The sequence below is a fragment of the Ammospiza caudacuta genome, chromosome 3 (assembly GCF_027887145.1).
Source record: "Ammospiza caudacuta isolate bAmmCau1 chromosome 3, bAmmCau1.pri, whole genome shotgun sequence".
In the NCBI taxonomy this organism is placed as follows: domain Eukaryota; kingdom Metazoa; phylum Chordata; class Aves; order Passeriformes; family Passerellidae; genus Ammospiza; species Ammospiza caudacuta.
Genome location: NC_080595.1, coordinates 6244439 through 6270033, shown reverse-complemented (window position 1 = coordinate 6270033; position 25595 = coordinate 6244439). Strand labels below are relative to the sequence as shown.

The following is a 25595-nucleotide window of genomic DNA, read 5'->3' as shown; positions in this document are numbered from 1 at the left end:
CTCAGCTAGAAATTGCCTTCTGGGGTACATTCCTGTTCTAAATGGTGAGGCACTAATAATATTCCCTCCAATGTCTGGCAGCTGCTCCCTGTCCAACATCCCATAAGAACCTCACATCCCTTCCAGATGATATCCAAGGCCTGAGACTCCTGTATCTCCAAAACAACCCCCAAATCCCCCCTCAAGCCCTGACAGCAGTCCCACATCTGCCTTTTGCTGGGCATCAGATGTTACCACCTCCATCAACACGCAGGGATCCTGCCTTGCACCTGCTCCCACAAACACCAGCCCCACTGCTCTGTATGGCCCCTGCCCTCTTCCCCACAGCCCCTCACTGTTCCCTGAACTTTGCAGGGCAGACTGGGTGGTCTGGCTGAGGAGTCCAAACCCAACTCATTTGTGATTTCTAGCTAATTTCACAAATAACTTCTGGGATAAGCACACTCAGGTCACATCCTCACTTGAGGATATCCTGCTCTCCCTCCCCTCCCCTGCTCCCCACAGACAACAAGAAGGCTTGTGCTAGAAGAAAACTGTTTATTTTATTAAACAGAACTTTTTTCAACCCTTGTTCCTCAGGGTTTTCTCTTTTTTTTTTTTTTTTTTTTTGCAAAGATACATTATTATCTGAACAACCTCTGCATATATATATATATGTATATAAAATATATGTGTGTGCATATATTTATAAACTTAAACAATCCTGCAAACTTGTTTGTGTCACTATGAGTGACACAAACTTGTGTCACTCATAGTGGCCCTTCCTGCTTCATAACAGAGAAGAAAACTCCAACAAAGGGCAAAAATGCAGCTCCTCTCAAGCAGAGGAACTGAACCACATCCATCTGTGGCTGGAGAGAATCCCACCAGCTCCAGCTGGGAAGCTTTGAGTGTAAATGCATCTTTTTACAGCATTTCTAGACACTGGCCATTGCTAGACAGTGCTGTGCTGGGACATGTGCCACCCTCCCCAGTGCCCAGCCCTTGGGGACAGCACACCAAGGACAAGGAGCAGCTCTTTAACAGGTGGCAAGTGGTCCTTACTCTGCAGGTGGGCTCTCTAACTCAATGAAATACCTACAGGCAGAACTGGAGACAAAAGAAAAAGGCAAGGAGATGTCTTTCTGAGAGGTGGCCACAGTAACACAGACCAGCTGCCCAGAGCATGTTTCTGCACATTCAAGAGTCACTGAGCAAGAAACCTCCCAGAGGAAATATTTTGTTCCATCTGAGAGCTCCTCCCTGCCTTTGAGGAAAAACAGTAACACAAACTGGTTGAGAAAAAGTAGAGGCAGAGGTCCAAGGTGGCAAGGTTGGGTGACAGAACCCTTCCAGTGTTAGCTACGATAGCTGTCATTGTCATCGAAGTAAGAATCACAATCTGAATCGTTATCAATCATAAAGTTGTCTTCATCAAGGTCATCATCATCATCATCATAGTCTTCCTGCCACTGTGGATCATAGTCATCATCTTCAACATCCTTGCCACCTTCATCTGTGTTGGGGGAGTCACACAGGAGGATCCGTTTCTGCCTGTTGAGGAGGAGAGCACAAAAGCTGTGAGCATCAGCTGGGACCCATCCCCACAGCACCCTCCTGTCATTGTCTCAGCATTAATTCATAACTCAGCATCCCCAGCCAAAGAAACTCGGGAGAGTCCAGGGAGAGCAGCTTCCATAGCTGAGTCTGCCAGTGATGGAGCTGTCTTGATCACAGCTGCACACAAGCAGGAGTTTTGCTCGTTTCCCTACACCACTACATCACTACATCACTTAAATTGCTACCTCAGGGGGAGGTAGCAATTAACCACAAAACAGGATGCAAGTAATCAGTGTTTGTCACTCACTCTTTTGTATGTCAGTGAGCACAGGAGAAAACTCTGTTCACCTGCTTTTTGTCTGCACTCACTCACCTTCCCCTGTTACCCCACTAAGAAAACTCACCCTGTACATGCAAGGGCTGAAGCAGGCACATTTGCAAGTTTCAACTTTCTCTGAACAGCATCTCCTGAAGTCTGGAGCCCCACATGGAAATCCTGTTAGCAGGAAAGAACAGCCAAAAGAGACAGAAACAGCATGTAATTTGTGCTGCAAACCCCTACCCTGCACACACACACAACCCTGAGTCTATCCCCTCAGCTGATCAAGCCCTTTATTTCCCCCACAAGAGCAAGCCAAGGCAGGAGCAGCCACGTGGCCTTCACCTGTGTGGAGTGCCAGAGGATTGCAAAGAGCCGCTCCCTGATCTGCCGCACCAACTCCAAACCCGTGTGGAAGTGCTCTGCTTTCAGCAGCTGAAGGGAAGTGGCCAGGTCCTGGTACTGCAGCAGGGTTTCCTCTGCAATTCAAGGCCAACGAAGTCAGGCTGCATCCCACACTCTTGAGGAGAGACCCAATCCTTGCCTCTGATTATGAAGCCAGCCATAGCTGCTTAGATCCCTGTCGCAGACGTCTTTTATGGAAAATCCTTTCCTTAGGATTTTTCCTCCTGATAAGCTGAGAGGCCTCAGGAACAAAATGTAGACAATGATTATCTGCTGCTGTGGAGTGCAACAGGTGGATCTGTGATTAGTCCATGTTGAATGTTTGTAATTAATGGCCAATCACAGCCCAGCTGGCTCAGACAGAGAGCCAAGCCACAAACCTTTGTTATCATTCCTTCCTATTCTATTCTTAGCTGTCCTTCAGATGAAACCTTTTCTTCTATTCTTTTAGTATAGTTTTAATGTAATATATATCATAAAATAATAAATCAAGCCTTCTGAAACATGGAGTCAAATCCTCATCTCTTCCCTCATCCAAGAACCCCTGTGAACACCGTCACAGATCCCCTGTGCAAATGCATCCCTCTTTCAGAACAGAACATGTTGCTCCTTTCTGCATCAATCTCCACTGGCAGCCAAACTCAAGTGGATTTCCTCACAAATGACATCCAGCAGGCAAGGACTGGTCTGGGAGAAGTGAGGCCAGCTGGGTGTTGGTATATTTGCTATCACCCCACTACTGAGCTGCTGCTCTTTGGCTAGAGCTAGAAATGCCAGTCACAACTTCAGGGAGGCTGCAGGACTTACCCAGAAGGATCTGCAGAGCATTAGTGAGCAGCTCCAGGCTCTCAGTCTGCTGTTCCACAATATCCATGCTCTCAGTGTCCTGGTTATAGTAGCTGTACACACAGGAGTATGCCAGCACCTGGTAAAGTACAGATCACCTTGTTAAGCACCCCCCTTCAGCTTCAGAGTGGGCAAGAAGGATCAAACCCCTCCAGACCTCATTATTATCAGTGACCCATTATGACAAGGGACAGCAGTGTTGGCTAACTCCAGCTACTGGCAGGATTGGAAATGAAGGCGCAATTCTTTTATACTGAAGTCTAAAATAACTGATTTTTCCCACCTGCAAACCATCATCACAAGAACACAGGCTGTAAATGCATAACAAGTGTGACTGACCAGCAGCCAAAAGTGAAACCCATCAGCACACAGGACAGGCAATGCTGGGCAGCCCAGGCTGAACAAAGAGAATGGAGCCCAAAGGGAAGCAGGCATGGTGCTGGGCAGCACCAAGAGCCCACAACAAAGGCATTTCAACAAGTGTAAAACTCCAGTTATGAATTAATGACTGAGCTCCAAATCCTATGACCTTACTGTCAGGAACACTGCAAACAGAGTTCAACTCAGACTCAAAGCAGGGAAGGGCAGACAGGAGCTCTTCCCCTGTCCTGATGCTACTCCTCCCCTCAAGCTTTCTTTGTCTCCTCTTTTTTGGAGAAGAACAAGGTTAGTGTCTCCTCACACCAGCAGAATTAAGTCTAAACCTCAGCAAGACTGTATTACCCAGCCTTACCTTCCGTGCCTGTTCTAGCACTTTGCAGGCATCAAGAACAAAGGTCAAGTTCCTAATTTTTGGCATTTCCCTGATGGAAGAAATGCTGTTCCTCAGACTTACAGCAAATTCCTGCAAAAACCAAAGGAGGGGGGAGGAAAGAGTCAATGTCACTGTCAAGCTCCACAAGACTGAAAAAACAGCACCTTCCACACAAATAATTGCTAAGCATTCTGAAGTGCCATCCCAGAAGATGCAGGCAGCAGAAGAGCATTTAATGCATCCAACTATGACATTTCTACTGTGCCATCACTTCAACCTTTTACAGCAGAGCTCAGCCCTCAGTCACCACTGCTTCCAACTCCTGCACCACTCTGAGCCCCTCAACACCACAAATCAGGTGCTCAGTTTCCACAACAGGCTGGATAGAAGAAAGCAGCCAAGGACTGCTCCTTAATGTCAGAGCCAGGGCAAAATGATCATCCAGTGATTCCAGCCTGGATGTGAAGCCTGCTTCTAAGCAGAGAGGACACTGACACAAAGTGCCCTGCTCACCAGGGCTGAGCAGCAGACAGCATCTGCAAAGGCAGGAGGAGGCCTTACCCTTGCATGGTGATGAAAGGTGCATCTCTCATTGTAATCCTGGAAACGCTTCTCCTGCCAAGCTGCTTTACTCACCTGAAAGGAAAGGTAGAGGAACTTGGAGCAATTTCCCTCGAGTACCAGGGCAACCTGGAAATGCCAGTATTCACAAAGTCCAGAGTGGAGTTTGGCAAATTCACAAAGTCCAAAGGGCCCAAGTGGAGATGCTTACCATCTCTGAGAGGCCACAGGGGTCTCTGAGCACAAGCATGAACCAAGGAGATCCAGCAAACCACTCACCATGGCAGAGCAGTTGTAATAATCCTTGTGATTGGGCCTCCAGGGCTTGAGGCAGCGCCAGCAGAAGCCATGATTACACTTTGCACAGGTCATACTGCAGAAGGACAATGGGAATCCCTCAGCCCTGACAGTGCTCCCCTACACCACAGCCAGGGACCGTGCCACCCAGTCACAAACACAACAATTTTATACTCACTGCAGGCACCCCTCATTTTTCTCTATCTGAGCCTGGCAGTTTGGGCAGTGCTTTGAAATGAGCTTAGCCAGGTGTTTGCTTTGGGCTTCACTTGTCATTCCCTCATAGTATCCATCATCATCCACCCACCGAGACATGTGGCTGCAGCTGGCAGGATAATGGGCCTGAGGGACAGAGAAAGACAACCAGTCAAGCACACAAAAGCAGAGGGGTGTGTGCCAAACCTAGGACAGCTCAGCCTCACCTCTGGGAAGTTGCAGTTGAAGCAGGATATCCAGGAGCACTTGGAACAGGCTGCTCCATAACCCAGTCCATCCTTAAGGAGGATCTGATCACAGCCCTGAGGGTTGGTGCACCATGTCAGGTTGGAGCAACACTCAACATAGCGTCTGAGGAGGGCTTTTTCATACTGTAGTGAGAAGCCAGGAAAGACATTTAAGCCTGAGAAGCTGCATGGTTAAGCCTTAAAAGCAGTGTCTGGTGCTCTGGGCTATGCATCTCACCAAACAGCTGCTCACAACAAAACAGCACTCAGTCAGTTTACCCTTCCATTCCATTCATTTTCCTATCCCCACCATGTCATATCTGGAAGCTGTTGCATTTCATAGAATTGCTGAGGTTGGAAGGCATTTCTGGAAATTAAAACCTGGTTCAACCTCTCCAGCTTAAAGCAGTATTGCTCAGGACTGTGTCCAATTGGATTTTCAATATACCAAAGCACAGAGACTACCTCTGTGCCCAAACTGTTACCATGTCTCACTACCCTTACTATTGGGAAAAAAAAAACCAACCCCAAAAAATAGTTTTCTTATGTTTAAATATTATCCCAGCATTAGATCTTCATAAAATAATCTAGTTATTTTGAGCTCAGGATTGTATCAGAGACCTCCACAGATTACTGCAACCCAAAATATTCTATGACTGTATGTGTGACTCTGCATCAGACATTAACACTCCAGCCACACCACTTACTGATCAAAAGGAAAACATAACATTTCAGTGACAGCATCAGAGCATCTTGTTAAAATTAGCTGCTATTTATGTCAACCTGCAATAATTATTTCTTTTTATAAAACAGTCACAGCAACAGGCTACTAAATCCTGCTTTCAGACAGGTGTGACTATGGGATTTGCAAAGGCAGTAAGGACTAACTGTCCAGATATATGCATTAATTCTCCAAACACTTTCTATAAAAAACAAGCCAAAAGATACAACTGTCAAACAACAGAGCAGTGGAAAAGAGACTGTTCTGCCCAGCAGTTAACAAAAAGAGTCTGTCATGTGACAGCTACAGCTCTGCCATTAGGTGGGGAGAACATTCAGCCCTAAAAACTGAAAGAACAGAAAAAGTAGCACCTGCCAGAAAAAGTAGCCTGATGACCAGGCAGTAAGGTAAGCAGAGCTCAGAAAGCCTGGCTTAGATACCTCTGTAGACTCACACAGAGTGAAAATTAAGTCTGATGTGGTAATCCCTGCCATCTTCACAAAAACCTGAACTGCTCAAAGCCAGAGACCAATGGAAGAGAAAGGACATAGGGGTCACTGATGCAGCAGTAAAATGAAATTGCTTATGTTTTCATTTTATTATTATTATTATTATTATTATTATTATTATTATTATTATTATTATTATTATTATTATTATTTAATTGCTTCCAGCACACCAGTAGAGGACACTTGTCATGAGCTGCTACCATGGCTCTCATCTGGTCCTGGACTAATGATGTGCCTGAAATGTTGCTTGCTAGAGAGATATATTTAGAGGAAATGCCACTGTGCTCTTTTGTTGATGTTATGCTTTCCTGAGCAGCTGGTATTGACCATAATCAGAGAAAACAGACAAAATCTGGCTGGCCACCACTATCACGCTGCCAGTCTTGGTAACAGGAAGGGGAAAAGCAGCAATAAAATTATCTGTGCTGACTAAATGTAGGAGAGCTTGGGCACCCAGCAGCCCCCCCTGCTGCTTCACCTTGGCTATGATCTCCTCGGAGGACACGATGGAGTAGATGAAGGCTGTGGTGGGCTGAGCTCGGCACTCGGATATGGGGCAGGTGCAGTTGACCACCATGTTCTGCTCAATGCGAGTTGTGAGGTACTCCCTCCAGCAGGGCTGCCAGGGCACAAGAGCAGAGGTCAGAGCTAAGCAGGGCTGTGTGACCCTGGAAGCCATCCCCACCCAGCACCCCACAGGTCACAGGTAAGTACCCCAAAGCACAAAAGTGGGAATAGGCAAGTCAACAAGTGAAGGATCACAACAAAAAAGTGAGCTGAGCTACTTTACAATTGCCTGTCAAGTAGCAGGAACCAAACGGCCCAGGACCTTCACCTTGCAACAATAGTGCATGCAGCAAAGGGTTGGTGGCTTCTCAGTGGGACACAGCTGGTTCACACAGACTGGGCAGTGGGTTCCAGGGCTTGGGGGAGGCTGGACATCCTGCACTTGCAGCCCTGAGGAGATGAGCAGGCCCTCACGGTTCTCCACATAGCACTGGATCAAGAAATCCACATTCCACCTGCAGTGCATGAGCAGGTGCCGAGCAACATCATCTGGTATGCTCAGAGTGTCCTGGACCTGCTGTACTGTCTGGTTCATGAGCAGCTTTGCCTCCTCTGGACTGAGCGTGTGCCCCATTGGCACCTGCAGCATTGCCATGAGATATTCCTCCGCCCTGTCTGTGCCAGGATCCCGCCTGGCATGGAGAAACGTGCCATGGTCACACCAGGTAGAGATGCACACCCCTCCACACCTGGTGACATGCACCCCTACCAGTGCAGGCTGTCTCTGCCATCCTCCTCCAGAGATTCCCGGGCTGGCCTGCACTGGAAAGTCATCTGTGCTTGGCCACCAAGAGGCGTTGTGGATTCAGCAGAGATGTATTCCAAGACGTGAGGCCTCCCCTCCTGGCGCCGCAGGTAGCCCTGGTTCAGCAGGTGCAGGATGCAGGACAGCACGTCCACGCTGTGGCAGCAGAAGCTCAGGAACTGCACCCCCGGGCCCAGCTCTCCCTTCTGACAGGCGTCGATCACCTGTGGCAGCAAGGCAGCCCCAGTGCAGCGGCTGCAGCCCCCGGGCAGCCCCTGTGCCCCCCGAGCCCTGCAGCCCGTACCCTGAACACCAGGCTGTCGATGTGCAGCTGCTTCTCCCCCTTGAGGATGCGGGTGATGAGGCAGCACAGGACGTTCCTCTTCCTCTCCAGGGCGCTCACCTCGGCCCCCTCTGTGCGCAGGTACCTCTGCTGGGGCAGCAGCCTCAGCTGGCGGCCGCAGCTCTGCGCCAGGGCTGCCTGGTTCAGCCGCAGGGCACCTGCAGCCAGCACCCAAGCCAGGCTCAGCCGAGCTTGAGCTGGGCCCTGGAGGAGCCCCAGGGCACACGTGGGCCTGGGGGACCCAAGCTGGGCCTCCTGTGGCTGCCTGCACCGCTGGCCACCCCAGCCCTGTCCCCCACACGTGGCCCCAAGGCACAGCCATGACACGCACGGCCCCTGGCCTGGCCCAAGCCCACACACAGACCGAGACCCCCCTCACCCACCCACGCTGAACCAGGCCCCGTGCACGGCCCCAGCCCCACACTGGCCTCAGGCCCCACCCTGACACACACACACACCTGTGCCCCGAGCACCAACACATGGACCAGCCCCTCACCAGCCCTACGAGCTCCTGCACCCCTAAGCCCAGCCCCCCTCGGGCTTCAGGCCAGCCCCTCTCCCCTGGGTGCCCCAGCCCCACACTCACCCCCTGGAGTGCAGCTCCCCACCAGCACGCCCTGGCCCTGGGTCAGCGGGGTCAGCGCGTGGAGCACCAGGTCAGCAGGGAGCCCTGTGGCCCCCAGCAGGGCCTCCACAGCCACCTCCTGCAGCACGGGGGGCGAGGGCAATGGCCAGGGCTCACCGGCCACAGGCCCTGCCCAGGAACGGGGTCCCGTGCCCCAAACACCGCTGGAGACCCCCCCAGAAGAGGGGAAGGGAGGACACGGCCCTGCCCTGCTCCAGCCCCCACCGTGGCTGCAGCCCTACCTGGGCGCTGTTGAAGCACAGCAGGATGTACATCTGCAGCGTGGACACGTGCAGCACGCAGTCTCCAAACTGCAGCTCGGCGTGGCCCAGCCACGTCCACTGCAGCCGCCGGGGCTTGCTGCACTCCCAGCCCAGCTGGCTCTGGCCTGCCAGGGACAGTGTCAGGGACAGGGACGGGCACCAGCCCTGCCAGGCACTCCCAGCCCAGCACCACTTGTGCCTGAGCTGCCCTCCAGGCTCTGGCCACAGCCCGGCCACAGCACTCACTCTGCCGGCAGAAGTCAGCAAACTCGTCCAGGGGGGAGCTCAGCAGCGCCGGGAAAAACCTCCCAGGGCTCTCCATGTAACAGAGCGGGGACACGGGCCAGCAGCGCGGGGACAGGGCCAGCACCTTCACCTCTGGCACCTCTGCCCCCGTGGCTGTGCCCAGCACCTGGGCACGAGGGCAGCTCCAGTCAGGCTCCGGGATCCCGCCAGGAACGCCGGCGGCCCCCGGGCTCCCCACCCTGATCCCTCTCACCTCGTCCAGGCCCGTGTCCAGCTCCAGCAGCCGCTTGTCCTGCTCCTGCAGCTGGAAGAGGCTGAACTGCCGCTGCAGCTCCTCCGACTCGGCCAAGTTGCTCAGCATGTCCTGGGGAAAGCGGCTGGGGAAGCACAGCCCGATCTGCTCCACGATGCCTCCTTCCAGCCACGATGGCCCTTGTGTCAGGAGCCGGTCCCCTAGGTAGTGCCTGCCATGGCCACCAGCTCCACTCAGGCTGGGCTGAGCCCCGTGGCCATCAGCCACCACCAGGAGACAGCCACAGCCCCGAGCCCTGTGGCCATCAGCCACCACCAGGAGACAGCCACAGCTCCGAGCCTGGCCTCACCCTACACATGGCACACGGGCTGGCAGCACACACGTGTCCCCTCCCTGTCCCCAGCAGGGAACGTGATTCCACACACTGGCAGCACCCATGGGCCCTCCACACTCCATGACCCCATAAAAGCAAAGCGGGAGCACCGCTGCCACAGCAGGCCAAGCTCCCCCAGCACACCAGGCCATGTGCAGCAGGCCCCTGGCTCTGGGCAGACACAGCAGCCTCACCTGTAGAAGTGTTCAAAGGTGTGGGCAAACTCCAGGCCACTGAAGACCACAAAGGGCTCCAGGAACTGCTGCAGCCGCTCCAGAGGCCCCGTGCTGCCCGCAGCCCTGCGGAGCTCCTGGATCTGCACGTCAAGGTAGCGGGCAAACTGCTCACTCACCTGCAAGGGACAGGGCAGGCTGCAGACAGGGCTCACCGGGTGCCCGCAGGGCTGGGCTGGGGGAATGTCCCTGCAGGGAGCACCGGGAAACTCTGGCACTGCCGGGCAGGGCTGAGGGTGCCCAGGCACCAGCCCAAGGCCGGAGTGTGCCAGGGCTGGTCCCACGCTGGGATGAGCACCCCACACCTGAGCTGGGCACCACTGGGGTGCCAGGGCAGGGCTCTGTGGCTCAGGGGAACAGGACAGCACCCACCCAGAGCCTGCCCCGGTGCCATGGCCAGGGCAGCTCCCCAGCCCCTGCCCAGGGCACGGCCCCGGGGCCGCGCTGCCCCACTCACGTGCAGGGCGGTGAGGAAGGAGAGCTGCAGCAAAGCCCCCGCAAAGCCCTGGCCCAGGGCCAGCACGAAGGCGGCCTGCTGCCCAAAGAGCTCCTCGGTGGCCCCGCGCAGGCGCTGGTACAGCCGACAGTAGCGCTCCGCAAGGTCCGGCGCCTGCCCCGCCGCCTCCAGGAACCGCTGCACCTGCGGGAGCAGCAACAGGGCTGAGCCAGCAGGATGTGCCCCGGGAACACCCCAGCCCTGCCCTGGAACACCAGCTGCCTGCTGGCTGCCGGGACTCGGGACCCTGCTGCTGCTGCTGCGGGGCTGCCGAGGTGGGAGCGCAGCTCCGAGGGCAGCCAGGGGCTGTGGGGGCACTGCGGACACACAGCAGCAGCCCCCAGCAGGAACAACAGCCCCACACCGGACCTGCTCCTGGCCTGGCTGACACTCGAGCCATGCAGGGCTGTCCCCACATCGCTCCAGGCTCTGTGGAGGCCAGGTACAGCCCGGTGCCTTCCCCATGGGCACGGCCAGACCCCACTCCCTGCTCCAACCACCCAGGGAAGGTCCCACAGCCCTCCCAGTCAGCCCTCCAAGCTCTACCTGCTGCTGCACCACGCCACGCCAGCACTGCGAGATTCCCCACAGGCCTCTTGACTTCTCCACAGCCACCTTTGCAGTCCTGGCCGGCACCTCCTTGTTCTTCCCCTCCTTCCCACCTGCCAAGGGTCAGCCTCAGGCTCAGTGTGGCTCCATGGGCAGGCCCCACACACTGACCCGCCACAGCAGGGCGGAGGGGACGCTAGGGAGGCACGGCCACTGCTGGGGCATGACCACAAGCCTTCCCCGGCTCAGGAGCCTCTGTGCCATGGGATGCTCCCCAGAGGAGCCCCATGGCCACAGCCTGGCCCTCTGCAGCAGCCCCAGGCCAGGGCAGCCCCGGCTCACCAGCTGCTCTGGTCTCCTCTGGCTCGGGGCCGCCGGGGTCCACGTGCACCAGGAGCTGGGTCAGGCGCCGCACGCAGGAACCAAAGGCAGCCCTGCGTCCCGGGGCACGGCGGGGCAGCTCCACGCTCTCCAGGTACTCGGTGAGCAGCCAGGCCAGGGCACTGACACCATCGGGGCCTGCGAGGCCAGCCACACTCAGAGCTGGTGCCTCTGCCCGGGGCGCGGCACGGCCGGGGCCCGGAGAGCGCGGCCTACCTGGGCTGGTGATGCTCTGCACCAAGGGGGTCACCAGGGCCTCCCAGAACGTCCTGCCCAGTGCCCGCGCTGCCTCCTCGTCGGGAAGGAAGCGGTTGGCAAAGCCCTGCTCGTGCTGCAGCGCCCGGTTCAGTCTGCAACAGCGAGCGGGCAGCGCTCGGTGCCAAGGGCTGGAGAACTCCCGTGGCAGAGCAGAGCGCAGTGCTGGCTCCCTGCTCTGCCCTTTGCCAGGGCACCATGGCTCGCTGGCCTCATGGCCCCCAGCAGCCAGGGAGGGCCCCTTGCTGTCCCCAGGGCTGCCCCCAATGGCCCTTGGGGCCCTCGCAGACCCTGCCAAATGGGGGCTGAGCAGTGCCTGTGGCCACGAGATCCTGCTGTGCCTGGCCAACCTCTGCCAGGACGTGCCAGCCCCTGGGGGACCAGCATCCTGCTCTGGGGGTTAGCTCAGCTTAAACCCAGATGACCCCAAGGTGGCCCTGGCCAGGAAGGACCACTGGTGGCCAGGAAGGAGCAAGGGCCCCTCCCAGCCAGCTGCTGCTTTCCCAGCCCTGCAGCCCCCTCACAGACTGCCAGCCCTATCCCCCCGGGCCCTGGGACACCAGGGATGCGATGGCACGGCCAGGACACCACTCACCTGCCAAAGAGCTGCAGCAGCCGCCCCCGGTCTCGGCAGATCTCCTGGCTCCAGGCATGAGCCCGAGCAGTGCAGGAGAGGAACGTCCGCCGGCACAGCTGCTCCCTGAAGATGGGCCAGAAGCTGGGCTTGGGACCCAGCACCTCGATGCCACGCACACGTGTGTCAATGCCACCCTAGGGGACAGCGGCACCCTCAGTTCCTGTGGCCCCAATGCCCCTCAGTGCCCGCTCCTGGCCCTGCCCCTGCTCCCCCTACCTGCTGGCACCGCTTCACCCGGATCTGGATGACGGGCCAGAAGCGCGTCATGTTCTCCAGCAGGATCACTCTGCTGTCCGAGGGCAGGATGGTCACCTGCAGGGAGGCACCGAGCCCTCAGCGTGCCAGGCAGCCCAGGGAGGCTCCCACAGCGCAGCTCCTGCCATTCCCAGCTCCCCGGGCCTCCCAGCACAGCCAGACCTGCAGGGGGCACAGCAAGGAGCAGCCCCCGCCCCTCCCACGGGCACTCACCGCGTTCAGCTCCGTCCTGATGGTGGCAGGGCTGTCCCCGCCCAGCACCACCACCCTCGATGGCATGTAGCTGGAGTCCTCGCTGGCCACCAGCATGCTCAGCTCCCTGCACACACAAACACCACAGGGCTACCCAGCCATCCCCCCTCCCTGCCCCAGCCCTGCCAGCCACGTCCTGCTGGCCCCAGGACAGAGCCACTGTGGCAGGGCTGGCACAGACCCCCAGGACAGAGCCACTGTGGCAGGGCTGGCACAGATTCCCCAGGACAGAGCCACTGTGGCAGGGCTGGCACAGACCCCCAGGACAGAGCCACTGTGGCAGGGCTGGCACAGATGCCCAGAGCCCTCCCCTGCACACACAGCCCTGCCAGCCCAGCCCCACCTGATCACCACTCCACACTGCATGTGCACAGTGATGAAGTGGGAGCCCGTGCTGCCGTTCGACTCCCAGTAGGTCCTGGGGTTCCTGTCCGTGAGCTTGCTGGCCTGGTGCGAGTTGGAAGAGACCTGCACCTTCTCCCAGCACTTGTCCTCCTTCACCTCCATGCTGGAGCCTGTGGGCAGAGCACATGCAGCTTCCAGCCACCAAGCCTGGCGTCAGCTCCCCCTGCCCGCGCTCACCTTGGCACAGGTTGTGCAGGAAGACATCAAAGAAGGGGATGCTGATGGGCTGCTGGCTCCGGCGGTGCTCCTCAATCTGTCCCAGCACCAGCTGTGGGACGGGGCAAGGCTCTCACCAGGGGCTCCTGCTCCCCTCAGCCCCGCAGGGCTGTGCCAGGCACAGAGCACGAGGCATCCCTCGGCAGCAGGGACAGCCTGGTGCCCCCAGCCCCCAATGCCCAGCCCAGCCGTGCCTCCCCAGGCCCACCTGGATGCAGCCGGCCAAGATGCTGCTCGTCAGCTTCTTGTAGAGCCCGGCGAACTTCTCGCACTCCGCCACCAGCTCCAGCAGGGCCGGCGCCAACGGCGGCACCGTGCTGTGCTTCTCCAGGGCCTTGGACAGAGCCTCGTGGGTGCCCACCTGGCACATCACCACCACACAGTCCTTGCTGGCACTGCCCAGGCGGTGCAGGAAGCCAACGACCTCCTGCAGCACCTGCTGAGATGCAGCCCTGAGCACACGGGCACTGCTGGCAGCTCCAGGGCCACCACAGCCGGAGCTGCAGCTCCATTGCCTCATCCCAGCCCAGCAGCACCCACCAGAGCCTGGCAGGGCACAGCCAGACTGGGCATGGCCACCAGGACAGGGACACGGCCAGGACAGCCCCTGCCACCTCTCCCAGTGCCTCGGACACACGGCCAGGCTGGGGCCACCAGCGGGGCCCTGCCTGCCCAGCCCGGCTGAGGCACAGCCAGCACAGCCACCCTGCCTGCCACGAGCCCCAGGGCCCCCTCACCTCCCAGCTGCTGCTGTGCGTGATCAGCAAGCACACACAGGGCTCCACACACTCGTGCCAGGGCAGCACATCCTCCTGGTAACTGTCCAGGAACTTGTTCAGGATCCTGCGTGACAGAGGGGACCTGCTCAGTGTGGGCACAGGGACAGCAGGGCTACAGGCAGCCCTGCTTCCCTGCCCCACCTGCAAGGCACCTCTCAGGGACTGGGAACCGAGGCTCCCCTGGCACCCTGCACACCCCACCAGACCCCAGGCATGTCCTCTGCTGCCCCTGCATGTCCCCACACACCAGGCACAGCTGCTGTGGCCCCGTGCCCCAGGACACCCCAACTGGCCCCTGCCTACGTGCTGGGGTGAGCCTGCCCCCAGTGAAGAGCAGCCCCACCAGCACCCACAAACAGGCACTGGCTCTCCCCACAATGACCCCCAGCACTCACACACCTCATGAGGGAGTCCCAGAGACCCCCAGTCACCCTGCACCCACCTGAGGATGCTCAGGCTCACGGCCTTCTCTGTCCCCAGCAGCTCCAAGCTGCGCAGCAGCAGCCTGAAGCAGCTGTGGTCCTGCAGCAGCTGGGCCACCTGGCCAGGGGGAACGGGGCCTTGGCTGCACAGCTGCCGCTCCAGGGCCACCACCACCTCCTTGCACAGGCTGCCATCGTCCAGGTCACCCAGCAGCATCCGCACGCCCTTGGGGTCCAGCAGGGGCTCTGTGCCTGCCATGACAGGGACACTGAGCCCAGCCAGGCGTTCACGGAGCACCAGCAGCCCCTCAGGGTACTCTGCCCTGCCGGGCCAGGCAGCCCTGCCCTGGCACCCGCGGGGCCGTGGCACCCACGGGCACGGTGGGCACACGGTACCTGCGGCCTCCGGGCCCAGGGGCAGCCCGTGCTCCGCCAGGCGATTGATGGCGCTGAGGGCCAGCACTGCCTGGGGGCAGCCGCTGCTCTGCCCGGCCCTCCAGCAGCTCTGCAGCGCCGCCAGCAGATCGCAGCTCGCCAGCTGCTCCGCCAGGCCCCGGTGCCCGTCCATCAGCATGTTCACCACCAGCAGGCCGTTCTGCACGCCTGAGGAGCCCCTGCAGGGACACAGCCGTGCCACTCTCCTGCACCCACAAGCCACCTGCCCGCCCTGCCCGTCCTTCCCCCTGCGGATTCCCCCCGACCTCAGCCCTGTCCACGCTCTGCCCCTACCCTGGGACCCTCTGCATGGTGCTCAGGGCAGCAGGGATGCTGCTCAGCAGGCTGGCAGAGCCCTTGCTGGAGGCAGAGCCGATGCTGGCGAAGATCTCCCGCATCATCTGCGCGTCGCCGTGGTTCCAGGCCAAGCCCTTCCCGCCGGCGCCTCCCGGCTCCGCGTCCGCAGCTCCCACCAGCACCTTCAGGGCCTGCCAGGGCGAGAGCGGCGCGGGGGCAGCGGCGCCTGCACCCCGCCCGGGCGGCCCGCGCTGCCCTGCCCGCCCCGGCGAGCCCCGGGCGCTCACTCACCGCCAGCCCGGCCTGCTGCACCAGGGCGGAGCAGCCGTGCAGCCGCATGCAGCCCAGCACGGCCCGCACGCCGCCCTCCGTGGCAAAGGGCACGCGCCACTCGTAGCGGGCCAGCAGCGCGGCCAGCAGCCGCAGCGTCACCGCCACCAGCGCCTTCTCCGCCGCCGCCGCGCTCAGCAGCTCCACCGACACCTGCACCAGCTTCTCCCTGCAGGGCACAGCACACCTCAGGCACGGCCTCCTCGGGCCCTGACAGCCACCTCCTTCCTGCCCGCGCTGCAGCTGGGACAGCCCCGCCAACGGGCCTGCTTGGGACAGAGGGACACAAAATCCGCCTTTCCTCTCGCCCTGCCAACCGGCCTGCCTGGGACACAGGGACACAAAATCCACCTTTCCTCCCGCGCACACCGCCCTCCACGCTCCCGCTGCCACCTCCCGCTCCTCCAGCTCAGCACCGGCCCCACCCTGCCCACAGGGCCCTCCCCGGGCAGCAGGAGGGCCGTGCAGCACCCCAGCACTCACCCGGCGCTCCCCATGCCCAGCCCGCCCTGGGCTGTGCCAGCTTGCTGCTCCGACTTGGGCTCCTCCTCCAGCATCTCCAGGATGTGCCTGAGCCCAGCCAAGCGCAGCCCCGCCGCCGAGCTGCTGCTCTGGATCACCTCCACCACAGCCGCAACCTTGGCCAGCGAGCCGCCCTCACTCGGCCCCTTGGAGCTGCCCAGCGCTGGCCGGAGGGACGGAGCCGTCAGGGCAGCAGCGACACCTCCAGAGCTCCCAGGGTGCCACCCAGCCACACACCCAGCACCCACGGGCACCCCCACCCACCTCGGGCAGCCCTGGCTGCACGGCCCCCGTGCCCTGCCCAGAGTATCCCCTGTGGGGGCAGCAGTGCCGCTGCCGGCACCGCGCCTGTGCCCCAGCGTGTGCCAGGACCTTACCTTGGCTCTGCTCCTCCGTCACCTCTGGCAAGAACAGCCCTTCCCTCTCCAGGAGCTCGCTGAACAGCTGGGAATCCGACTTCTCTGCCACACCGCGGCCCTGGCTTGGCCCTGGGGCTGCACAAAGGTCTCCCTCCGCTGCCTTGGCCATCGTGCCCTCAGGGCCGCTGCTCCTGTCACCCTCTGAGGACGCTGCGGGGCTCCCTCCACCATCCTGCTCTGCTCCCCTCCCCAGGAAGTGTCTGCCGTAGACACGGGAGCCCCGCAGGTCCCGCAGAGAGCTGCCCTGGCACCGCTCCTCCAGGGCCTGCAGCACCTTCTGGGCCAGCTCCGCAGGCACCGACAGCTGCACCAGCGCTTCTTCATCCACCTCCGACAGCCACACCACGGCGACAAGTTAATCTCGGGCTCGCCACGCTCCCCACGCCCCTTGTGGCGGCCCCTGGCACCACGGACAGAAAGGCTGCACCGCCACAGGCGCCCAGGGCCGCTCCCCACTGCCACCCTCCCCTGCCTGTCCCCAGCCCGACCCACCAGCCCACAGCTCCCACCCGTGCTCAGCACCCAACTGCAGCTGGCAGAGTGACCCCACGGCCTGGCCTCGCCTGCCCAAACCTGCACAGTCACTCTCCAGCCAGGGGACACTGCCTGTCCTCTCATCTCCATCACTCCTCTGCTGGGCCAAGCTCTCCAAGCTTTCCCCTCCCCACTCACCCTCCCATTTCTGCCCCGCCCAGGCTGGCCCTGCACAGCTCACACCTGCCCTCTCCTCTGGGCCTGCTCCCTTCCCTCAGGTTCCCTTTGCTCCTCCCTCCCATTTCCCTGCTGCAGGCTCTGGTCCCTACCTGCTCTCCCAGGTGCTGCTGGATGAGACAGGTGATCTCCTCCTGCTCCTGTGCTCCCAGCCTCCTCACAAAGAAGAGCAGCTCCCACCACTCGGCACGGCTCAGGGTGTCTGCAGCCTTGGGCAGCCGCTGGCCCAGGTAAGGCAGGGAGTACAGCCCCCCCAGGGGCTTGCACAGGAATGGCTGTGGAACTGCAGGGGAGCGGGGCAAGGGAGGGCACTGTCAGCTCTGCCAGTTCCCCCATCCTCTGCTGCACACCCCACATTTCAATTCATACTCTAAGTGGGATATGATGCCTGGAAAGAGTTATATATAGAAGTGAAACAGAGCTCCTGCTTCCCCAAAATCAGAAAGACCATGAAAAGGAGGAATCTAACTAAGTCTGGTTTAAGTTAGACACTGCATACTGACATGAAGTTAAGCCTTTAAATACAAGAGGTAGAAGCCATTTAAATCATCTTTTCAACAGGCAATAAGAATAGTTTCAAAGTGTGCAATTTGCTGCTGACCTCAACATTCTCTCTTGCAGCCAGTAAATCCAAACCACTCTACACAAAAGATATTCTAGAAGGCCACAGCTGTGATAAAAGAGTTACTTTAATAGGTTTCCCTGGCTAGAATCATGTCAGATGCTGAACAAGAAAGGAGTATCTGAAGTCTGGATTCTACCTTTCATTTTTCTGCCAGTACAAGGGCAATGTTAAATGTTCTAGGAGATGTTGCAGATGTCTTACAAAAACAGTTCTTTAATATTTTAACACCTTGTTTAAAGCTTAATAGTATGAAGTTAAACAAATTGTTGCTATGTTCACGCTTTTAAAAATCCTTATCATTTATTTAAGGGGATTTGAGTGCCCCCAAAGAGCTTCATCTCAGAGAAATTCTAAGAGGTTCTCAGAGAAATTAATGTTTTGGCAGTTCGGTCAGTTAATTCAAACACAAAGTTTTGACAGTTGCAGTTTAAATCAAATTTTGTCGCAGACATCTTTTATGAAAAATCTTTTCTTTAAGATTTTTCCTCTTGAGAAGCTGAGAGGCCTCAAGAACAAAATGTAAACATTGATTATCTGCTGCTGTGGAATGCAACAGGTAGATCTTTGATTAGCCCATCTTAGATGTTTATAATTAATGGCTAATCACAACTCAGCTGGCTCAGACAAAGAGTCTGAGCCACAAACTTTTGTTATCATTCTTTCTTATTCTATTCTTAGCTAGCCTGCTGATGAAATCTTTTCTTCTATTCTTTTAATATAGTTTTAATGTAATATATATAATAATAAATCAGCCTTCTGAAACATGGAGTCAAATCCTTTTCTCATCCCTCAACCTGAGACCCCTGCGAACACAGTCACAAAATTTTATACTTTTTATATCATTACTTTCATTATACATCTCAACAGAAGTCTAGGGTTCAAAAATACTCCATTCAATCACAAGCCATGCAATTCCTTAACTAGCTTTACATGGTCACACAAACTAATGGTGCTTTCTAAACCCAGCCTGCTACTTGCTGTGTGATTGGCCACATAAAGGTCCCCACTGCTATCCCACAGGATAATCAGAAAGAAAGAGATGATACATACACACATCACAATCTCACCTGTGTCTAGACTGAAGCTCTTTCTCACACTAGATTCCTTTTCCTGAGCAGCAGGATCTTCCCACTGGTCCCCAAAGCCAACAATCTCCAGGATGTGCCACCGCACCCAGTAGGTCCGACCCGTCGACTGCCGTAAAACCTGGGGTGAAACAAATCCAGACAATCAGAACTGCTCACTTGTTCTGTCCTCTTGCTACACCTGTCCTCACACTTCCCAAAGAAGTAGAAGACCACAGAATTATTGTACAGATTTCAGCACTCACATTGTCCAGTTTTGAGGCATACCATCTTTAGTAACTTCTTGCCTTGGTTACACCTGGATCTTTTTATTTTTGAAAAAAAACTAACTTTGCCTGCGAGCAGTACAGATCTCAGTACAGCAGCAGAGACATGAGTGAATCCAGGTAATCACAACTGTGCCAAAAGTGCCAAGCTGCAGGTGCCTTGGGAAAAGCAACATAACCAACACTACCTTGAGGCAGATGAGCTGTATATGAAGTACCTCAGGGCACTTTTATAACCTTGGTCATTCATCAACCCTCTCAAACAGGTTTTGGGCTCTTGACAAGCATGTCTCAAAGGCAGAAATTGTTTCCTCTGCTTTGTCCAAGTTGTCTCTCAAAAATCAGAAGGACTTTTTATGGCTTCCCATACCATAGTGTTACATTTAACCTTCTGAGCAGAAGGAGAACTCAGCAACAGCAAGTACAACCTGTCAGTAGCTTTAAAAACAGCACAAAAACTTATGGTTTGGTTATTTCACTGAGCTCTTTTGGAGTTACACCAGTGCTACCATGAACTCATTGTGCTGGACAGATGAGATGCTGATAGACTTTGGGAAAGCACTGTATGGAAGGAAGTTGAGTTAAACTACACCCAACACCAAATAGTCTTCAATGTATCTCTGACGAAACTAGTTATGTACCAAATGCCATCTCAAAGGAGCCATGGAAAGATAGGGCTGCAGGACCAGACACAACAGGGAAAATCCTTCTTTGGAAAGGCAAGGAAAGTAACAGAAATCAGAGCAACAAAGGAAAGATGAGATGAGGTAAGAGACAGAGTTGTGATGGACTGGCCCAGTTGCCATTCAGATCTGGTTTTGTTAATAGTGTGAGCCTTACAAAAAACTTACTGAAAATAAGCCTGAATGGAGCAACTGCAAATTCATTCAACGTAATTAAACAGAAAAACAGACAGAAGAGGGAACCCAAGGGACCAACAGGACAAAGGGAATGGAAGCTAACAATACACTTTAGCTCAACATTGAAGCAAAAACCCTTTGACATTTATCTCACTGGCAACAGGAGAAAATAACGAAAGGATCATGGTGCTCTTTCCAAGTGCCCAGTTCATCAAGAGTAAAAGTAAGTACAACTTTATAAGAAACAGATACCACAATTTTAGGAAAACACAGATATTAGAAACCAAGATGTATAAGGACAAAGGGAGAATCAGCATGAAATACATTTCCTTTGCAAGTTATCTTTATGGAGGGGGTTATAAAAGAGATTTATACACCACTTAAAAATAAGTGGTTTATAAAAATAAGGAAAAAAATAGGATGCAAGGCAGTTATTCAGCTGAGGAGGCCTGAATAGAAACATCACCAATGCATGGACCAAAACTAGAAAAGCCTTTTAACTGAGGTACATGGAAGACAGGGAGGTGATTCCAGAAAACCAGGGGACAGTCTTGCCTGGCCAACCTACTGGCCACCTATGATGGAGTGACCACATCAGTGGCCAAGGGAAGAGCTATGGCTGTCACCTTTCTGGACTTCCGTAAGGCCTTTAACAGCAATCCCACAACATCCTTCTCTTCAGACTGGAGAGACATGGATTCAACAGATGGACTACTTTTGATGGAATTGGTTGAATGGCCATATTCAGAGGTCAAGAGCTCAATATCCAGCTGGAGGTTAGTGACAAGTAGTGTCCCTCAGGGGTCTGTATGGGGACCAATACCATCTGATATCTTCATCAGTGACAACAGTGAGACTGGCTGCGCTCTCAGAAGGTTTGCTGACAACACCAAGATGAGCAGTGCAGTTGACATGCCTGAGGGATGGGATGGGATGGGATGGGATGGGATGGGATGGGATGGGATGGGATGGGATGGGATGGGATGGGATGGGATCCAAAGGAACCAGTGGGAACCTCATGAGGTTCAACAAGGCCAAGTACAAGGTCCTCCACCTGGGCTGTGGCAAACCACAATACCACTCCAGACTGGAGGACAAAGGGATTGAAAGCAGCCTTGGCAGAACTGATGGATGAAAAGCTGGGCATGACCTGGCAATGTGCACTCAGAACCAAAGAGCTAACCATATCCTGGGCTGCATCAGAAGCAGTGTGGCCAGCAGGTGAAGGGAGGTGATTTTGCCCCTCTGCCCTGCTCTGGTGAGACCCCACCTGGAGAACTGCATCCAGCTCTGAAGCCTTCGGTACAAGGCATGGACCTGGTGGAGCAGGTAAAGAGGAAGACCACAAAAACAGTAAGAGAGATGGAACACCTCTGCTATGAGGAAGCGCTGAGAGAGTTGGGGTTGTTCAACCTGGAGAAGAGAAGGCTCCATGGAAACTTTACAGTGACCTTTCAATACTTAAAGGCTTGTAAGAAAGATGGCAACAGACGTTTTTTGGCAAGACCTGTTTTAGAAGCTAAGAAATCTTAGTGGCACAACCCATACAAAACCAGACTAACCTTCCCTGCAACCCACCCCTCCAGCTCTGAAAGGTGAGTGTTTTGCTAGGACAGAAGCAGTGATACACATTAAGCCACACCTATTGTCCAACTTCCTGCACACAAAGACATCATTAGGAATTCATCAGTCACCCTGCTCACTCCTCTCTGCCATTCCAACCAGAAGAAGTCTCCCCATGACCTACCTGTACTGTGTGCATGTTATTGGTGCTCTGGAGGAACTCGCCTTCCTCCCCAGCTCTCATGTCACCACAGTCCTCCAGCAGGCGCACCCGCATGCCGCGCACCAGGTGTGCCCGCAAGTACTCCGTGTAGTCACTGCTGTCTGCAAAGTCTGATGCACTCAGGAAAGTACACCCCTGCTTCTTCTGAGGAGCAAGATTTGAAGGCAACACAGGCTTTTGGGCAGCAGAGCTGGCCGGGGGCTTGTGCTGGAAGATGGAGCGGGCAGGGCGAGGCTGCGGGTCCCGCTTGTGCCTGTGGCTCCAGCCCATGGCGTGCACCAGTTCCGAGATGAGGTTGGCCATGGCCATGCTGAACTCAAACTCCTGCTTCACACGGCTCCTGTGCTCAGGGACGGGGCTGGGCACAGCACAGCCCTGCTGCTCCTCTCCCTGCTCCACGCCGCTGCTCAGCTTGTCCAGGAGAGAGGTCACACACAGGTAGCGCTTCACCAGGACAAACAGCTGCTTCCCAGGGATCTGCAACAAGCACAGCTCTCACACTCAGTCCCCAGCTCTCTCTGAGCCCCCAGCTCACTCCCAGAGGCTCCCATGAGACCTCTCAGCCACCCTGCCCTCCCTGCTGGCAGACCAGGCTCTCCAGGTGCCTCTGCACCAGCCCCAGCCTCTCACCAGGCCCAGACCCTGTCCCAGCTCTCCCTACAGCCAGCCCTGCTCCCCTGCCCACCTTCAGTCCCCTCCTGTCCCACACAAGGCTCCAGCCCTGGCCCCGCTCCCACCCTCCTGCCCCTCACGCCCACAGGCCCAGGGCTGGTGGCGGCTCTGTCACCACCTGAGGGAGGTGAATCCCCTCGAAGGACAGGCAGGGCTCTGCAGAGGATGTGATCTCAGCAAACAGCTCCAGCAAGGTGCAGCGGCTGTCAAAGTCCATGTGCTGCTCAATGCCATCCTGCTGGCTCAGGGACAGCAGCACATGGGCCCAGATTCCTGCAACAACAACAAAAACTCCTCAGCCTCACAAAGACAACCCTCAACCCAGCTCCCTGCCAGAGACAGAGCTCAAGGAAGGAACAGCTTTGCTGCTCGGTGTCACCTAATCCACCTTCTGTCCCTTCCTCTGCAGTGGCAACATTTTGCTCCATGCTCTATTTTTCTACCCCTAAAGCTGAGAGATTCTCACAAAGCAGCAACCCCAAATAACTGATTCCAGAACAGGGTCCCAGGGAAGAAAAGAAGTCAAGGTTTAACCTGAATCAGCCCCTCATCTGCCCCACTTCAGAGCTGTATAATCTCAGGCACTGGGATAGGGAAAGCCGGATCTCCTGTGGGATACACCACAACCAGCAACCTGCCAGCTGCACCCAAGCCTCATCAGGCACTTCCAAGCCAGGGCAGCGCCTCTGAAATGAGGACTAGCCTTTATCCAGGGCCTGAGGAAAGGCTCCCTGCCAAGAACAGGCCAGAGACTTTCCAAAGGACAGCTTGGAGCAGAGTCACCCCACACTCTGCCAATCCCCTTGGCATAAGTCCTCCTAACAGTTAATCAGCATCCCAGCTCAGAAACCTGGCAGGGGAAAGAGTTTCTAACTCCAAGAGCAGCCCAGACAACCACAACCACGGAAATCCAGAAGATCCCGACTGATTCTTCCCCTTTTGCCAAGAAGCCCCGAGACACGCTGCTCCCCAGCACCTCACCCCTCCCGAAGGCTGGCACCCCCACTGCCCAGCCTCCCTCCTCAGTGGCCCCGAGCAGGAGCAGCCCCACCTGCATCGTGAGCCCCCAGCGCTCGCAGCATCTCGCCGGCGCCGCGGCGGACGCGCCGCTCCCTGTGGCACAGCATGGCCGTCAGCAGCTCCAGGGCTCCCGCCTCCCTGAAGGCGCCCGCCAGGGAGCCGATGCTGGCGTAGGCGCCCAGCACGTGCACCGTGCTCAGGACGGAGCACTCGGGGCTCCCGGCCTCGGCCACCTGGCGCCCGGCTCGCCGCACCAGGCTCCTCACGTCAGCCTCCATCTCCAGCAGCGAGGCCTCGTCCAGCGGCGCCGCGTCCGGCGCGACTTTGTCCGCGGCCGACGGCCTCGTGTGGGCCAGCAGCGCCGGGCAGCTGGCGCGGACCTCTTCTGCAGACATCCACAGGGAGATGCTCTCTGCCTTGCTGTCTCCAGAGGAGGCACCGCCGCCGCCTCCCGCTCTCTCTTCTGAGCTGACCACGCTCCACCGCACCAGGTATTCCGGCCGCTCGTCGTGGCCGCGCCGCTGCCGCAGCAGCTGCTCTGGGTGCGCCTGCAGCTTGGGGCCCAGCTGCACCAGCAGCGTGCCAGCGTGCTGCTCCTTCACCATGGCAGCAGCTGCGTCTGCAGGGACAGAGGGGAAGCAGGGTCAAGCTTTTATTTCTGCAAGTGTGAGGCAGCACTGGCCGTAGAATTGGTCGTGGCACAGCTTTTGATCCGGAGATCCTACAGACAGAACAAAGGTTTGAAGGAAAACCCACTTTGCAGAGGTTCACATTCCCTTTCCAAGAAAATAAGTCAGTTTTTCATAAACAAAACCAGTTCCAAGCTCCACTGGCACACATAGGGGATTCTCCTAAATAAGGAAACTAACACAAAACATGAAGGCAAAATAGGCCCTTTTATAAAACAGCAAACAACCACCAGAAATTCTAGTCCTGTTTGCATCCCTGCCACTGTCCACAACATGACCCTCACAAGCTGCTGCTTTTGCACTTCTGCCTTCCCTCTTCCTATTTAGCATCTATAATTGTTTGGAGTGTGAGTTTACCTAGAGCTCACGGTATTCTCACCATGCATAGGGACCTTCACATCACCAGGCCCTGAAGAAAATAATGAGCAGTTTCTCATACCTAGTTCATACACATCAGGTAAGGTTCACTACCTGAAAGTCTCTCAGTATTTCCTCCTTGCCCTCTTCTCAGAATTCTTTGCCTTTACAATGTTTCATCAATGGACAAATTCTACAGAACTAAAAGATTTCTACTCTCTGTTACCTGACTGTTCTGCATCTTGGGACCACAAAGAAGACACAGTGCTTCTCTGCTTTCATCCATGCAAAAAGCAGCATGGAAATAATTTGCTGTGAGTGAGTGCCAGTAATCAGCAAGGCAGCTGCAGACAAAACCAGGGACTGAGTTCACAGAGGATTCCAGATCAGGCTGATAGGAAGGAGCTCAGCCAGGTGGCAGTGGGAAATGCTCCTACCACTCACACACACTGGCAAGAGAAGCAGTGAAGCAAGATACCAGCGAAACAATCAATCTATGCTTAACCAAAGAAGACACTAACCATCAAACACTATGCCAGGCACATTAAAAACATTTTCCAGGTGCAGAGAGAAGCAGCCTGAACTCCCAAGACATATACACTTACCTTCGATTGTGCTACCTTCGTTGGAATTTGCCGCATGCCAGGTGGGAATCTTCTTGCAGCTTCTGTAATAAAAATACCGAGTTATTCTCCTGTGCTTTGTAGCAGCGTTTAGATGCTACACAAGCCAAAGAATTGTTTTCCTTGAGTGAGTTTGTACAACGGACACACACACAGAGGACAGCTCGCACTGATGTGCCTTGGAACACACGGGCTTTGCCCCGGGCCGC

The 25595-nt window shown here is 56.3% G+C and overlaps 1 protein-coding gene across 1 annotated transcript; it reads right to left on the bottom strand.

Annotated features, from left to right (window-relative positions):
* Positions 1 to 580: 580 nt before the first annotated feature.
* Positions 581 to 24325, bottom strand: LOC131555138 (cullin-9-like). Its single transcript, XM_058800884.1, has 40 exons — positions 23749 to 24325; positions 22816 to 22970; positions 21987 to 22502; positions 19096 to 19234; positions 17496 to 17686; positions 16651 to 17020; positions 16235 to 16436; positions 15713 to 15920; positions 15419 to 15612; positions 15086 to 15303; positions 14710 to 14941; positions 14226 to 14331; positions 13697 to 13927; positions 13450 to 13540; positions 13211 to 13382; positions 12829 to 12934; positions 12577 to 12672; positions 12319 to 12494; positions 11685 to 11818; positions 11430 to 11606; positions 11085 to 11200; positions 10500 to 10682; positions 10004 to 10161; positions 9437 to 9647; positions 9184 to 9349; positions 8917 to 9062; positions 8636 to 8753; positions 8011 to 8207; positions 7671 to 7930; positions 7230 to 7593; positions 6873 to 7013; positions 5144 to 5308; positions 4900 to 5063; positions 4704 to 4797; positions 4425 to 4499; positions 3843 to 3953; positions 3071 to 3188; positions 2204 to 2337; positions 1944 to 2035; positions 581 to 1533 (listed from the first exon to the last, which is right to left on the bottom strand). The coding sequence occupies exons 1-40, from the start codon at positions 24320 to 24322 to the stop codon at positions 1338 to 1340; spliced, it is 7497 nt and encodes a 2498-aa protein (XP_058656867.1). The 5' UTR covers positions 24323 to 24325; the 3' UTR covers positions 581 to 1337.
* Between the last annotated feature and the right edge of the window lie 1270 nt (positions 24326 to 25595).